The following is a 17,885-nucleotide window of genomic DNA, read 5'->3' as shown; positions in this document are numbered from 1 at the left end:
GTCTTGAGATTGTGACTTGCCCATTGGTGTGCCGTGGCCATAAAAACTCTATATGGACATGGCCATGGCCATTGTGATACATTAAAATAAGAGGTGAAAAATATTGACTACTAGACTCTATCTCATGTCATGGCATTCAGGAGAAGAAAAAAAACATCTTTAAAGTAATCTTACTTTTTCCTTGTTTTAAGATAGATAGACTATTGAAATGCACAGTCATTGGTTTTTTTTAAAGATTTGTATGATTAATATTCACTTGGAGATTAAGTCCAGGTCTACGGGTAGACATGATAGTAAATCGATATCTCAATTAAAACCATTTGTAAATTGTGGAAAACTACACTGCAAACATGCACTATGAATGCCCGAAATATTATTTTCTGCCAAAAGGTGGCGATATTGAGTTTCCAAAAGGTTGCCATTGAACCAGAATGATAATTTCACCTCAGCAAACATCACCTTTCTTATTGAGTGATGATCTTCAGATTTTCCTCCGTATATCTGAAACTGTGAAAGACATATTTGTATAGGTAAAAATCATGTGTTCAAATGTTTAGGCTATCAAATGCGAGTCAAATGTTTAGGCTATCAAATGCGAGTCAAATGTTTCGTAATAAATCAATTTTAATTGTTTCAAAACAATGTTGGAAGGAATTCCCGGGATCATTATATTGGAACCTTAATTTAATTATCTCGTGTTCTAATTGATGGACAACAGACGTTTACCCAGAGATAGGTATAGGCGGTTGACTATTTAAAGTAAATTAGGTCTGCTTTAATCGTCCAACCAGCAGTGCAAACACAAAGACTATAAAGTTATTGAATATGGGCACAATTAGGCTAAGTGTTTTATTGATTTGATGGTAGCCTATCATGTTAGTATATAACCTATTAGAAAATGTCAAACTCATTCTCAAAAGAAAGATTAGCATATTTACCAACCATATCTTCATAAAATCCTCGGAACACAGTCTATATATTGTATTATTTTATTTCTCTCTTCTGTGCTTCCTCTTTGCGATGTGAAGCTATTGAGTCTCATGTGTCAATCTGCTGATAGCTTTGGACAGTTCAGAAAACTTTGCTTTCCATATTATTATGCTAATTACCTCCGCAGGCCAGTGCGCTCATTGGCTGCGAGTCTCAGTCAATTTCATATTTCAGCCCTGACGTCAGGGGCGCCTATAAAACTAAGCAATGCTTTTTTAACTCGTCGACTGACTGATCCCTTTAAAAAAATCTATCAATCCTTTGGGGTGGAGTTTTTTCTTTTCTTTTCTTTTTTTCTCTCCACATTCTTCTACAAGGCAACAATTTGCCGGGGACACGCACGTGAACCTCTTCAATTTGGCGCACTGATCCTAAAAGGAGCCATGAAGTGTTAAATGTTAGAAACACAGAGAGCCGCGCGCAGACACCCGCACGCTCCGAGAGAGAGGCAGAAAACACGGAGACGCACGCGCTGCTCCAATGCGTCTGTGCAATAGGGATTCTGCGTAAAGGAGGGGAGAGGGGGGGGGGAAAGAAAAACTTATCGAATTACAAAACCAGAACCTGGCTGCGCAATTAGCCCAGAAAAAAAGACACTTTCTTTTTCCTCCGGTTTTGAAGAAAAATAAATAAAGAAATCAAGCTGGCTCAGTGCGTGTCTCAGCAGCCCAGTTTGACAGGTGCTCCTCACCCCCTTTGGAGGACTGTCAACAGCAAGAGGATGGCATCAGAACTGGCAATGAGCAACTCCGACCTGCCCACCAGTCCCCTGGCCATGGAATATGTTAATGACTTCGATCTGATGAAGTTTGAAGTGAAAAAGGAGCCGGTGGAGCCCGATCGCAGCATCAGCCAGTGCAGCCGCCTGATCGCCGGGGGATCCCTATCTTCCACCCCGATGAGCACGCCTTGCAGCTCGGTTCCCCCCTCTCCAAGCTTCTCGGCGCCCAGTCCGGGATCGGGGAGCGAACAGAAGGCGCACTTGGAGGATTTCTACTGGATGACCGGGTACCAACAGCAGTTGAATCCCGAGGCTCTGGGCTTTAGCCCGGAGGATGCCGTGGAGGCGCTGATCAGCAACAGTCACCAGCTCCAGACGTTCGACGGCTATGCCAGGGGGCAGCAGTTCGTCGGCGGCGCGGCCGGGGCGGGAGGTGCCATGCCCGGGGAGGAGATGGGCTCGGCGGCCGCCGTGGTGTCCGCGGTCATCGCCGCCGCGGCGGCTCAGAACGGCGTGCCCCACCACCACCATCACCATCACCACCACCACCACCCGGGGGGAGGACACCACCCGTCCTCCGGCGGGTCGCAGTCCAGCGTCGGCACGGCGGGCAGCCACCAGCACCACTTGCGCCTGGACGACCGGTTCTCGGACGACCAGCTGGTGTCCATGTCGGTGCGGGAACTCAACCGGCAGCTGCGGGGGGTCAGCAAGGAGGAGGTGATCCGCCTGAAACAGAAGCGGAGGACGCTAAAGAACCGGGGCTACGCGCAGTCCTGCCGCTACAAGCGGGTGCAGCAGCGGCACGTCCTGGAGGGCGAGAAGACGCAGCTCATCCAGCAGGTGGACCACCTCAAGCAGGAGATCTCCAGGCTGGTGCGGGAGAGGGACGCCTACAAGGAGAAATACGAGAAGCTCATCACCAATGGCTTCCGAGAACAGAACGGATCCAACAGCGACAACAACCCCTCGTCCCCGGAGTTTTTCATGTGAGTTTCATCGGCGTCTAAAAGTTTAGCGACATCGCGGCGGGAAAAAAAAACAGAACAACTAAAAAACTAAATGTGCATTTGTTTCCAACCGAACACACATGAAGAGAGTTGTGAGTAAAGGCTTTCTAAATATGCAAAGTTAGATACGCTTACGCGTTTTTATTTGGAAAGTGAATGGGCTCAATGGGGCTTCACAAAATATTTTGATATTCACACATTCATAGGCCTTATAAGGACCCATAAAATACCGTAGGCTTGTTTTGTGGACTTTGAATGATAACTCGGCTACGATATGATTATTCTGAAGTCTCTTTTTTGTCCATTTGGTGATGTTTGTCTTTTAGACTATAGCTGCACAAATTAGTGTGTGTTGTTAGGTTATAGTCTGTTATAAGCTGCGCCTTGTCCAATTACGTTTCAACCTGTCTACTTTAACTTAATTTCCTTTGTGGAGGCTATTTCAAAATAGGTTATAAATCAGTTTTAATTTGACACAGGTTCTGAGTTCAGTCCTGGCTAAGCTACTCATGTTTGTATTTTTATCACCCATCCTTATCTGTCGTGTTAATAAGCCAAACTATACACCCACAGTTTGGAAATAGATTTAGCCTGTGAACCCACGCATGCTGGTCGTGTAAGGATTTTTCAATACTTTTGTCAACTTTTGGCTTTGTATAATATAATTGACTGTATGATGGCATACATATGCCACACATGTTCCAGCTCATGACTTTGGAGATTTATTTTGGGCAACAAAAAAGTGTTAATTCATCCGTCACCCTGCCGTCATGAAAGCTCACCCCCGTCTTGTAACATCGGCCCTCACTGTCCATATATTACACCAAACCCGCTGACGCATTCCTCTGCGCTGTCACGGTCGGATTCCTGTTTCCAGAAAGACAGGACACATGGAAATCTATCTTCTCCTCGTTGCAAAGCGGCGCGTGTGTGTGTGTGTGTGTGTGTGTGTGTGTGTGTGTGTGTGTGTGTGTGTGTGTGTGTGTGTGTGTGTGTGTGTGTGCGTGTGTGCGCGCGCACACACACACACACACACACACGCGCGCGAGTGTGTGTGTGTGTGTGTCTGTGTGTGTGTGTCACATGCTGAATTGGAAACATTTTATGACCTGCTTTTGGATTCCTTCGGAAAAAAAGGGAAAACGAAAATGGAATTCTGCATTGAATGCTATTTAATAGCCTAATGAGACTCATGTAGGATAGCGTCGGGTTATGGCCTATTAAAGCTGATAACATCACTTTCATATTATGCACAATCTCATGTAAAATGCTTATAGCCTATATAAGTCAACAGGTGGGGCGAAGATTAAATAGTTCAGAACATAATACGCGAGGACCAGTCTGAGCCCAAATAGCATGCCCTGCATGAAATTAATACAAATTAGGCAAATAGTCCACTCATATTTTATAATTTAGCCTACAATGCGGCAGGTGCACCCCACGAGTTTATTTCGTTTCAAATGTATTTTTCCTTTTATTTTAACCTAATTAAGTTTTTAGACTACATAAATCATTTGTTGAAGCCCTGGATTTCACTGTAGGCGAGGCTGTGTATTGTCTGGACAATATACGACCTGGCCTTGTTCAGTTATCGAAATGGAATACAGTGAATATATTCATCAATAAATCTCCACGAATGGAAAAGATTGCTTTCTCTTGAAAATGATTTTTATTTCATTTTTAGTTGTTGTTTTTTTAGTTTTTGCATATTGTTTGTCTGACATTGTGCCTGATGAGACGATACGAAACGTATTTAGACATATATGTTCAATTAGATAACTTTTAACAATAGAACGCATGCAGTGCAATGAATGAACTATAGCCTCGTTTTAATTGTGGAGCAGCAATCTTTGCACGGGGAGCGCGTATTTTCGCCCACTTCCAATGCTGTAAACATTTCCCCCCCCCGTGAATATAAGGCCAGTTGTACGGATTTATATAGGCTATCGTGTGTGTTATTGATAATTTGTCACTTTGGAAAATAAATTGAAAACGAGGTGATTCAATGTGATAGCCTATACACCTCTTTAATTTCAAGAAATAACAACGAGGGCTATATCTATAGGCTGCCTGCATCTTTGTATCATAGCCTACCTGTTGCATATAATTCTATAACATTAACATGCATTTGCAAAAGTCAAAACCACAACTGTAGGCCTATTTATACCAAATGTGTACAGTATTATTGTCAGGTTATAGACCACCACAAGACACAGAGCACTTTCCTGAACTAGTTCAGTTAATAATTAAGTTGAGAGCAAACTTGTACTTTTTACTCAGTGGCTGCATGTGTTGACTTGTTGAATCATATTGGTTTTATTTAGAAATAGGGCCAAGAGATGGTTTGAAAGGAGAAATTATAACACAAATTTTGAGTAAAAAATAGTAATATATATATATCAGTACCGTACATTTTTACAATTATATTGACAATAGGCTATCAGATAATTGGCATATAGGCCTATATGTAAATTCAAATGAAACAATAATAATAGTAAAATAATTGACCATTGCTGCCATAATAAATTTGATATTGCGACAAAATCTATTGATTACGGTATAGTCTTATAATGTTGATATCCATGTATAATGATCAATTCTGTTCTTCAAGTCCTCACAAAGCAGAGTTGAGACTCACTGAAGCAGTTTCAGTTTAGGACTGTAAAGAATGTGACATGTTCTATAGTGGTCTATCATCACCCTCTGAGCTGCATGTTGCCCTCAGAAAGCCTTAGCCGTAGGTCCATTCACTGTAATCCACTTTATACTGTTTAAGTTCAACGGAACCAAAGAGGTGGACTGGATTTTTCCTCCTACAAGGTCAATGCCACAATGTGTGCTACAGTATGTGTGTGTGTGTGTGTGTGTGTGTGTGTGTGTGTGTGTGTGTGTGTGTGCGTGCGTGCGTGCGTGCGTGCGTGCGTGTGTGCGTGCGTGCGTGCGTGCGTGGTTCACACATGATGCATGTTGCGGGGTGGGTGGGGTATATACTACTTTGTGTAAAGAGGTTCTGCACGGGATACTGAATTTTTTTTAAGGACTGAATATCTCAGGGTAAAAAGAAATGACCCTATATCTGAATGGCAGTCAGCCTGCACTGTGACACTCACCCTGCAGTCTGTTTAGTCTCTGGCTGTGCATCTCTGCTCTGTACAGGCATTACATTATGCCAGTCACCTGGCCTGGATTGGACCTCAGAGTGAAGGGCTAGCATGGCCACATATGACCCTCCCCTACCGGAAGGAATGATTTTCCCTGTGATTAAGAGAGAGAGCTAGAGAGAGAGAGAGGGAGAGAGAGAGAGAGAGAGAGAGAGAGAGAGAGAGAGAGAGACAGAGGGGGGAGAGATGCTGGCCGGGTTCCTGCTCCTTTAAGATGATAAACGATCAGAGATGTGTCCTAGCTGAGAGGAGAGGGCCTTTTAGTGAGCGTGTGCACACTAATTTATGGCCCTCCTATCTGATTAGGTCAATATAGTGTGCTATTTAATTACATTTGTGTTATAACCCAGAACTGGGGACACCATACGTCTTTAGTGGACACCAGGTAGAATTAGGGGAGGTTTCTATGCATGGGTGGCCTCACTGGCCTGTGGGGTTCAGGTCAGATTACAGCCAGACATTCACAGAGAACTTGCTTGTAATAACGTTCATATACGTAGGTGAATTTGTGACTCTTTTATACTTATAGCTGTGCACCAGTGTTGAGGTGCAAAAATAGCAGATCTGAAACGCTTTAGACCGCAATGCATTGTGAGCTTGTAAATGTGCCATTTCCGGTGCGTGGCACCAGCGAGCAAACAAAGTATGAATCAGGTAAGACAGGAGGTCTGTCTCATCTATACCAGATTGCTTTTAGCATTTATTTGACCTCATTTAGGGACGGTATTCAATGCTATGACAAGTTGGAAAATGCTTTTTCAGGAAACTAGCTTTATCATGTTGAGACTCTGTATATATGAATTTGAATGGTTTATGTAAAATCCTGAGTGTTAATCTAACAGGTCTATTTGGTTCCATTTGTACACACTCTGAGTTAAATAAACACAGACGATTTTACTTTAGTTCTTGAGAATGTTTTCGGCCTGTTTGGTGTATTATTCGCTGCACAGATGTGACGGATTGGAAAGTGCTGATGACTGCGCGAGGGTGTGAATTGTGCGCAATCTCTCCGCTTTCTCTCTGTGTGTGTGTGTGTGTGTGTGTGTGTGTGTGTGTGTGTGTGTGTGTGTGTGTGTGTGTGTGTGTGTGTGTGTGTGTGTGTGTGTGTGTGTGTGTGTGTGTGTGTGTGTGTGTGTGCTGCCAGACACCACGGGGCAGGAGGATACAGTAGCACTGATTCGTTTCCTGTGCTGAAGGAGGACAGAATGCACAGGAAACAACATTTCAGCACTTCCTTCTCGTATCTCAGCGCCGTGGCAGTTGAACTGACTTCACACTCTCTCTGTTTCTCTTTAACTCTGTTTCTGTTTCACTCTGTTTCTCTTTAACTCTGTTTCTGTTTCACTCTGTTTCACTCTGTTTCTCTTTCACTCGGTTTCTCTTTAACTCGGTTTCACTCTGTTTCACTTTAACTCTGTTTCACTCTGTTTCTCTTTCACTCTGTTTCTCTTTCACTCTCTTTCACTCTCTTTCTCTTTCACTCTGTTTCTCTTTCACTCTGTTTCACTTTAACTCTGTTTCACTGTTTCACTCTGTTTCACTCTGTTTCACTTTAACTCTGTTTCACTCTGTTTCACTTTAACTCTGTTTCACTCTGTTTCACTTTAACTCTGTTTCACTCTGTTTCTCTTTAACTCTGTTTCACTCTGTTTCACTTTAACTCTGTTTCTCTTTCACTCTGTTTCTCTTTAACTCTGTTTCACTCTGTTTCACTTTAACTCTGTTTCACTCTGTTTCACTCTCTTTCACTCGCACGCAACCATGTGTTTGAGTTAAAAAGTATAGTTACTTTAAAAAAAAGTACTCCCTGCCAAAAGTAACGTGTTACTTTACTTTACTTTTCTTTCTCTTGCAGTAATTGCATCTTTTGTCCCCAAAAGTCTCACAATACCCAGTTTGTTCCGGACGGTTTTAAGGCCCTTACGCATGCGATAATTCACACGTACGGACAAGTGTGCATCTTTTCCGTATCCGCTCTAGAGTCTAGAATAGATCTATAGACCGAATCAGCAGCCTGCAAAGCAAGTCCATCCCAACCCAGTCTACTATTAATAAACACTCTACAGTCCACAGTACCACCAAGGCTCGTGAAAATAGTAACTATTATTTACTTTTGGAAAATAGTAAATAATATTATTATACTCGAAATGTGAAAGTAATTAGTTATATTACTAGTTACTGGAAAAAGGTAATGATATTACTTGAAGTAATAAGTTACTTTAGTTACTATCCAACACTGCACGCAACACATAGGCCTAATACACACCAACACACATACAGTATGTGCTCATGTGTAGACACGCAAACACACAGTACACATGCTCATTACATGAGGATTAATCTTATCAGCAAAAAGTGAAATTCTATTCTCCTCCGTGGCGTATTGACTCTGTGTGCACTGTGATCATTTGCTGTTATGTCCAATGATTGGGTTATTACAGATAATGCAGTTGTCCGCTGTCACAATATTGGACTCTCTCTTTCAGGTCAACTATGGGAAATCACTTTGAAATTCATCCATATTGACATCTGAATCATCATCATGCACTTTGCTTTAATGTCTCGAAATTAATGGGGGGACAAAGGGATGGGCGCACTCTCGCCATGTGAGTGAGCGTCTATTTGTGTGAGAGCTCAATAACCGTCCAGCACTGTGTCTTCTATTCGACCTTGCAGCGGTGGGGTGTTCATGCACTCTCCACTTCAATTGAGTGTATTGAGTCTGTAGGCACGCCATCATTTATGTCTTCATGTTGACGCTGCAGGCTACAGTAAATGTAGCTCTGGTCCATAGCCCTAATGCTAATTCTGCCCTGCATTAAGGCTATGGGACCGAGGGCGTCTATAGCTCTGGTCCATAGCCCTAATGCTAATTCTGCCCTGCATTAAGGCTATGGGACCGAGGGCGTCTATAGCTCTCACATGAAATGCAGACCAGTCTCTCTTCTGTAGCGGGAATATAAAGAACGTTTTACCTACTCACCAAGCTTAGGCTTCAGCCTACACCTTTTTGGTCAATATTTATTTTTGCAAAAAAAAACACAAAGCCAGGCACTGTATTAATTAATTCGTTTTTAATGACCAAAATAAATAAACTCTACTCTACTCACCAATACAAAGACGGGTTGTGTAATTAGAAAGCCTACTTCCCTTAGTGGACGCACTCTGAGCCCCCCACCACTCTGAGCCCCCCACCACTCTGAGCCCCCCACCACTCTGAGCCCCCCACCACTCTGAGCCCCCCACCACTCTGAGCCCCCCACCACACTCTGAGCCCCCCACCACACTCTGAGCCCCCCACCACACTCTGAGCCCCCCACCACACTCTGAGCCCCCCACCACTCTGAGCCCCCCACCACTCTGAGCCCCCCACCACTCTGAGCCCCCCACCACTCTGAGCCCCCCACCACTCTGAGCCCCCCACCACACTCTGAGCCCCCCACCACACTCTGAGCCCCCCACCACACTCTGAGCCCCCCACCACACTCTGAGCCCCCCACCACACATATAATATGTACTTTTTAGCCAGAAAGGGATTGTTTTTCCACCGGAAAATAAATACTTTTAGTTACTCCACTGCGCCCTCTACCAATATTGCCAAGAGAAAAACCTCATAGGAAAGATTTTTTCTATGAAAGTAGGCTTTCTAATAACACAACCCGTATATTCCCGCTACAGAAGAGAGGCTGGTCTGCATTTCATGCGAGAGCTAGACACCATCGGCAGGGCAGAATTAGCATTAGGGCTATGGACCAGAGCTATACAGTAAATGGTAAATGGTGCATTTATATAGCACCTTTATCCAAGGCACTTTACAGAGATTGTGCATTACATTCACACACGGATGCCGGAGGAAACCATGCAAAGCACCAACCTGCACATCGGGAGCAATTAGGGGTTCAGAGCCTTGCTCAAGGACACTTCGACACTAACTCTGGGGGAGCCTGGGTTGGTTCCCATCCGATCACTCTACCCCTGAGCCAGTCCCTACAGTAGTGCCCCTATACCTTATACACAAACCTAATGATGTAAGCCATATACAAGTCATGGTAATAATAACCTACTCTCTTAATAGGATAAAATACTTAATTTGCATGTATATTAACACACTGCTTCATGTAACACTAACGGAGCAAAAGTTAAAACCGTTTCCCCGATTGCTTTATTTTTACAACAGCTGTTTGGGAAGCTGGGTGTTGACTAATTTAGCTTATACAGCACGCTCAGCCTCCCTGATTGACGGTGAACGCTGGCCTGTGACGCACCCCCCCCCCCCCCCCCCCGACCACCCCCCTGCCTCCCAACCAACCAAGCAGCCCTCCAAAGGGTTAAAGCCATATTCGCATTCAAAAGAGGAAACAATTTCAATCTCTTCCACTCAATCTGCATCCGCATCACTCTGCACGATAAACATTTACATTTAAAGTGATTTAAATCAGCCACATTTATGTCCCCCTGTAGTCCGTCCATCATCCAGGCTGAGGCTTGCAATGCCTGAGCTCTATCTCGCTCCTTCTCTCTCTCTCTCTCTCTCTCTCTCTCTCTCTCTCTCTCTCTCTCTCTCTCTCTCTCTCTCTCTCTCTCTGTGTGTGTCTGTCTCACACTGTCCCAGGCAGCTGAGTTATGTGTCATTTATTTGAAAACCTAATAATTTAACACGTCCCCCTGCCGTGTCGTGGGTGTGCGGTGAGAATGCAGTGTTTCTAAAGGGTCGTGTCGCTGTCTCCGTGGTGTGTATCCCGCTGGCATATGGCTCTGGCAGATAGGAGCTTATGGGAGATGGGGAGGTATCGTGATCGCTTACAATCAAATGCCATAACCCATAACGTAACCCGATGCTTAATTGAGATTACTGTAAACACATCCAGACATATACAGGATAGCTCTGAAAGGATCTCCTTAGACAAAGGCCCTGGATGATATTTATATATTTATGTGCAGCAGTAGCATTCAAACCGTTAGATTTGCCTCAGATTTGCATTTGGATAAAAAGCTGTATTCAGCATACATCACTAAAGGGCAATAGATGAAAGGCTAATTATGATTCAATTATAATTGAGCATATAATATTGCGACGCTCAGATAAACATAGCTGGGGCTGTGTTGATGTTTTGAACGGCTGCTCTCAATAGTGTGAGTTGAGTTGCAGGGCAGAGAGTCAGTGACGTGGGGTATTTCGGGCCAATTTGTGAAGTGGGGGAGTATTCAAAGATGGAGCACATTATACACTGTGTGTGCGTGCATGCGCCCGTGGGTGCATGTGGGCGCGCGTGTGTGTATAACAAGGAGTTTGTGTTATGCAGGGAGAAGCTACACAGCAAAATGTGGAATGTTAATTTAACATTGAGAGTATAAAAAATGGTCCTGTATGGGTCTTTGCTGTGCGTAGCTATAAGCAAAGACCTGTGTGTGTTTTACCTGCATCTCAATGAAGCAGGAGAGGTGATTTACCCTTCTGCTGCAGTCAGCCCCTCTCTCTCTCTCTCTCTCTCTCTCTCTCTCTCTCTCTCTCTCTCTCTCTCTCTCTCTCCCCCTCGCTCTCGCAGCCAGTCAAACAGACATTGATCTCTTTGCCAGGCAAGGTGACCCATAGTGTTGTTCAGCTCTTCCAGAGTCTCTGCTCTCCCTTTTATTTGTACCTGGGAAAGGCCTTGACCCCACACACTGCTGCCATGTAGCAGCCCCCTCTCTGTCCCCCCCCTGCTCCGCACAAGGGGCCTCCATTTCTCTGAAAGCCTAGTGACGCAGACACAAGCTGTGTGCATGTGTATGAATGTGTGCTGGTGGATTGTTTGAATATGCATGCGTGCAGAAGTAAGTCTGTGTGTGTGTGTGTGTGTGTGTGTGTGTGTGTGTGTGTGTGTGTGTGTGTGTGTGTGTGTGTGTGTGCGTGCGTGCGTGCGTGCGTGCGTGCGTGCGTGCGTGCGTGCGTGCGTGCGTGCGTGTCAGCAGCCACCATGTCTTATTCCAACTCTGCGGTCGGTACATACACTGACCCAACAGAAAATGATGCAGGAGAACTTATGACTTTTTGTAGCGGCTGTTCCTATAGTTTGGGAAGCTTAGGGTTGCCTGCCCGCTCTGTGTCTATGCGTCTGTCAGTAGGAACCCCTACATAGCGTAGGGTTGCCTGCCCGCTCTCTGTCTATGCGTCTGTCAGTAGGAACCCCTACATAGCTTAGGGTTGCCTGCCCGCTCTCTGTCTATGCGTCTGTCAGTAGGAACCCCTACATAGCTTACGGCCGGGCTCCACCGGGCGCGTCAGCGTCGCGTCTCCGTCACCGTCAGGGAATGTTCCCTTTTTAATCAATGAAGGGTGGCTCCACTGCCCGCGTTGACGGAGACGCGACGCGTGCATTAAAATTGAACCGGTGCGTTTTTTGACGCGACGCTGACGCGACGCAACGCGTCCGGTGGAGCCCTGGCGTTAGGGTTGCCTGCCCGCTCTCTGTCTATGTTCCTATAGTTTGGGAAGCTAAGGGTTGCCTGCCCGCTCTCTGTCTATGTTCCTATAGTTTGGGAAGCTAAGGGTTGCCTGCCCGCTCTCTGTCTATGTTCCTATAGTTTGGGAAGCTTAGGGTTGCCTGCCCGCTCTCTGTCTATGCGTCTGTCAGTAGGAACCCCTACATAGCTTAGGGTTGCCTGCCCGCTCTCTGTCTCTGCGTCTGTCAGTAGGAACCCCCACATAGCCCAGTGGGTCAGAGTCCATTTGGCCATGTGTGAATCGGATTACAGGGAAATGAATGGTCCTCTTTGTTGTTTAAAGATGGATGAAGGGGCATTAATACACTTTGTCCCCATGTGCCCCCTGTTCTGTTCTTAGCACATAAAGTCCAGCAAAGGCTTTCAAGCCTTATGAAAATACATGGTGTATATAATAGTGTTTGCCATGCATACACAGAGGTACACACATATACAAGGATTGAAATATAAACACAAGGATTGAAATATAAACACACACACACACACACACACACACACACACACACACACACACACACACACACACACACACACACACACACACACACACACACACACACACACACACACACACACACACACACACACACACACACACACACACACACACACACACACACGTCTGTGTTGGAATGAAGCTTCAATTGCTTTTATCAATTAAGATTCATTATGTAAAGAAACATTTTAAACCTTGTTATGGTGAGTGTTTGATAATGTTTTTTTTTTCCCCCCACAATTTATTTTCTTATTTTAGGACGTCAAGAAAATTCCTCCATCTGTGATAGTGAGCTGAGACGTGTCCACCGCTCAAACCTGGCGTCTGAGGTAACTCCTCGCTCTCCTTAAATCAGTGGTTTCCAACCAGTGGTCCGGGGACCACCAGTGGTCCTTGAGGGGGTTAGGTGGTCCCCAGCTAAATGATGGAGATTGTTAACTCTTGAGAGCATAAAATGAAACCAAATGGACCCGTACAGGTCCATTTGGTTTCATTTGACACTCTCAAGAGTTACATTATTGTTAAACATCTGCATTACTTCATTTACAAGAAGTTTACACAATTAGAGAATGTAGAAGAATTGTTATTTTGATAAACGTTTGCCAAAAGCATGGAATTGTAGACAAAACCTTATCCAACAACAACAAAATATTCTTTAGTTTTGGGTCTGAGAGGCTAAATCTCATGAAATGGAGGTCCGTGGCTCAAAAGCCGAATATATAATGGGCCTTGAAATGAAACGGGTTGAAAACCACTGCCTTAAACCCTCTATAACATTGACGTGAATCAATAGCTTCCTATTGACTGGGGTGGGCTCTGCACTTGGTCTCCTCCCCCCCTCCAACCCTCTCCCCTACACCATATCCCTTCGCCAAAAATAACCCACCTACAAGTTCACATCCCCCGAATAGGGATGCTACAGTTTGACTGGTTAATACTTCTGTCATCATTTTGTGTTCACACTTTAATCACTGATGTTTAGAACGACAGAAAATATCTGTGCCTGTGGTTACTGTACGTGACTCAAATGTGCATCTTTCATGTTGCTCAATACATGCATTGAATTTCACGAGGCAGCTGTGAGCATCTTACATGTACAAAGGCATTTTGTATTTTATACATCTCATACAATAATACGCATTTAAGTTAAATCTTTTAAATTGAGATTTATTTAGAATTTCTCATTTCTTCTGATAAATATTTACCATTTATTATTTAAACACAACTGCACCTCATTTTGACATTTTGAATAACAAACATGCAGCTAAATATGCAGCTAAACAAGACATTTAAATATATTTTTAAACAAAGAAACACCTTTATTTTTTCTTGTTTACCGTCTGTGTTCCAAAGGAAGGAAGTCTAAAATAAAGGAATTGAAGTGAACAGGGTCAATATTAATATAAAGTACTCAGCAAAATCTTCCACTGTGGGTCCATTCTTAAGTTAAATTAACTTTTAGCATTTTACTGTGGTAGAAAGAAAAATACAAACGATATCCTTAATATTTCCAAAACCCAGCATTTAGCAGTCACAGGAGATTCGCTATATTCTCTTTCTAATCATCGCTATACTCTTTTCATCTGCGTAACGTTTTCTCTCATTTACTCTTCCTGTTTCTCATTCTCTCTTTCCCTGTCTCTCTCTCTCTCTCTCTCTCTCTCTCTCTCTCTGACATTGTTCAGTGGTTGAGTTGCTATGTGGTCTTCTGTTACTTATGACTGTGACGCAGAGACGTGACATGGCCAGTGCTCAGGGGACATGGCTGCCACCTTCCACCCCCATGCACTGCCCTCTGATCCCCGTAACCTTTGCTATAGCTCCCTCTCTGTGGGGAGAATCCATTCACGTCGTATGCTGTACTCTTCTGATTTTGTCTCGCGTCCATCCGTCCGTCCGGCTGACAGACAGATGACAGACAGATGGAGGGATGGGGAGGGTGGGGGGATCGGGGGATGGTTACAGACAGAAGATGGCAGGGAATGGCCTGGGCCGTGGCTCAGCGGTCCAGGCACCTTGGCCGGTAGTCTGAGTCTGGCAGTGTGCCGCGAAGTAGATGGCAGGGAATGAAGAACTGACAAAGAGAAGAGAACAGCTCGGTGCACACTCCGTATGATGGATTTATAAATCAGGCTTCACGGGCCCACACATGGAGTTGACTATGTGTGTGTGGGGGGGGGGGGGGGGGGGGGGGGGGGGGGGGGGGTAAAAACACAACACAAAACAGAGGGATGGAGCAAAGGGGGCGGTATAGGAAAAGAAAGGAAGAGAAAAACGTATAGGAGGAGGTGATGGAGAGAGCTATATAGGGGACTGTAGGAAGGAGGGTTGCTTGCTGGCCCATGATTGGATGCAGACAGACAGACAGGGCAGGGTAACCATGGATGTATGCAGGCAGACAGACAGACAGGCAGGCAGGCAGGCAGGCAGGCAGGCAGGCAGGCAGGCAGGCAGACAGGCAGACAGACAGACAGACAGACAGACAGACAGACAGACAGACAGACAGACAGACAGACAGACAGACAGACAGAGCAGGGTAACCAGAGGCAGGCAGTGACCTTCTCTCCCGCTCTGGAGGAATCGAAAGGCTTTATTTAAAGGCCTGGTCAATGCTATGGGTGCCGCTATGGGGTATCAGCCTCCCCAGCCAGTCCGACTCATCACCACTGTAATACAACTCTAACCCTAACCCCCCCAACACGCACGCACGCACGCACAAACACACACACAGTCAGAGACGTGCACAGGACCCAGGACAGACTCTGGACACCTCAGTTTTATACGGTGCAGCGAGAGAGAGAGAGAGAGAGAGAGAGAGAGAGAGAGAGAGGGTGGACGGGGGGAAATCACCGCGTCAGCAGCCAGCTAATTTTACCGTGCAACTTTACTGTATACGGCGAGGAGCTCAATGTTTCCTCCTCTTCCTCGTGAGCTCAGCGTTTATGAAGCACAAGCTTCTTTTTTCTTCTTTCCGCTGACACGTTGTCCACATTACACAATAAAATCCTCAGTGTTCATTTAACTCTGGACCTTTGGTGTCATTTACTTTGCACACTCTCAGAGTTACAAAGGCTGGGGTGTGGTGGGAGGGATGGGGATGCAGGGGGGCGACACCCCCCCCCCCCCCCACACACACACACACTTCTCTCTCGTCTAATTTTCTTTTTGGCATATATGTCATGCATTTCCCGTGTGTCAGGCACCATATATGGTGCCTAGGTCTCGTGACATCATGTGACATCATCAGGGATGGAGATGTGGAGACCCTGATGTCATAGTAAATGCGACCTGCTGCCGCAGTTAAGCCCATGCATATATGGAGATCCCTGATGTCATCAATATTGGCCAGCAACTCTACGTCTGACCTCAAACCTCAAACCCTTAGATCTCCATGGATTATGTCAGAACCTGTTCATATTCCATTATGTTGATACTTCCCCATCCATCCTTCCTCTTCGATGTCTCCCTTTTGACTTTACCTGTCTATTCAAATTTCAAACTATCGGGCCTGCCCCAAAGTTATTAGTGCAGCCCCACCCGGCAGCCGGCGAAAACTAGAGTTCTCAACAGGCCCACCTGTCCATTCAAACTCTAGACGGGCCTTCCCCAAAGTTATTAGTGCAGCCCCACCCAGCAGCCGGCAAAAGCTAGAGTTCTCAACAGGCCCGGAAATTAAGGCCCAGCCCTCCCTGGGCCCTCATCAAACTCCATATACTGTATGGAGCTGACCTGTTCTGACATTCCATATGTGTTGATCTGACCTCAACCCCCGTACACTCAAGACATGCTCCGTATATGGCCAGTACAGAACTCATTCCATGTTGATCTGACCCCCCCATGGCAAAGTACAGAACTCATTCCATGTTGATCTGACCCCCCCATGGCAAAGTACAGAACTCATTCCATGTTGATCTGACCCCCCCATGGCAAAGTACAGAACTCATTCCATGTTGATCTGCACTCACGTAAGGTGTTGCAGTGATGTGTATGTGTGTATGTATGTACAGTAAGTAGTAGCCTGTAGGCTCTGTACGGCGGTGATGGGGTTAAAATAGTCAATCTGTATTATGACAGCATTGGCCAGGGCCAGATAATCCATATAGGCCATTGTGTGCAGCTGCCCTGGGGCAGATAGATAGATAGATAGATAGATAGATAGATAGATAGATAGATAGATAGATAGATAGATAGATAGATAGATAGACAGATAGACAGACAGACAGACAGATAGACAGATAGACAAATAGATAGATAAGAATAACATAACATTATATTGATGTGCTTATCACCTCACCTGCTGCACTGTATTGCATTCTTACGGCCGGCCCAGGCTGAGCTGTGCTGTGCCAACAGCTGCTGAAAATGTTGTAGGACCTATCTGCCTATTCTATTGTCTTCTATTGTGTTCAGGGACGTTGGCGTCCGCGCTATGGGGGGACACTAAAAATGATCTGCACAGGGGCCCTCGTGGGGGTTAATCTGGCCCTGGCGTTTGCTGCTGAGCTGGGACGTGTGTCCACGCATGCCTGTGAATGTACTGTATATGGCATACTTGTTTGTGAGCATACTCTAGTCTATATGAATGTGTGTGGGCGTGGGTTCATTCACATGGTATATACTGTAGCACGCGCACGTGGCACTGTGTGTTAGTGTATGCGTGTTTGTGTGCACATGCATACATTGATGTGTGTGTGTGTGTGTGTGTGTGTGTGTGTGTGTGTGTGTGTGTGTGTGTGTGTGTGTGTGTGTGGCAGCAGCAGGACACCTGCGTGCTTCAGCACTTTCCGGGCTGGCTGTCAGGAGGAGCCCGGGAGGTCACCGGCTGGGGAGTGGAGAGGTCACATTAGACGAAGGTTCAGAAGCTGGGAGCGTGGCGGCAGACCCACCTCTCTCTCCCTCTCTCTCTCTCTCTCTCTCTCTCTCTCTCTCTCTCTTTCTCTCTCTCTCTCTCTCTCTCTCTCTCTCTGTCTCTCTCTGTCTCTCTCTCTCTCTCTCTCTCTCAGTCTCTCTCTGTCCCTCACCCC

The 17,885-nt window shown here is 45.5% G+C and overlaps 1 protein-coding gene across 1 annotated transcript in view; it reads left to right on the top strand.

Annotated features, from left to right (window-relative positions):
* Positions 1–1,711: 1,711 nt before the first annotated feature.
* Positions 1,712–17,885, top strand: part of LOC306924123 (transcription factor Maf-like) — a gene marked incomplete at its 5' end in the record, with an annotated part of 81,363 nt that continues 65,189 nt past the window's right edge. Inside the window, 2 exons of the mRNA XM_079502481.1 lie at positions 1,712–2,700; positions 13,120–13,190. Coding sequence (XP_079358607.1) covers positions 1,712–2,700; positions 13,120–13,147 — 1,017 coding nt within the window. The 3' untranslated portion in view covers positions 13,148–13,190. The remainder of the gene's footprint in view (positions 2,701–13,119; positions 13,191–17,885) is intronic.

The sequence above is a fragment of the Electrona antarctica genome (genome assembly GCF_951216825.1).
Source record: "Electrona antarctica genome assembly, chromosome: 5".
Taxonomy (NCBI): domain Eukaryota; kingdom Metazoa; phylum Chordata; class Actinopteri; order Myctophiformes; family Myctophidae; genus Electrona; species Electrona antarctica.
Note: the sequence above shows the minus strand (reverse complement) of the source record. Positions and strands in the feature narration are given on the sequence as shown.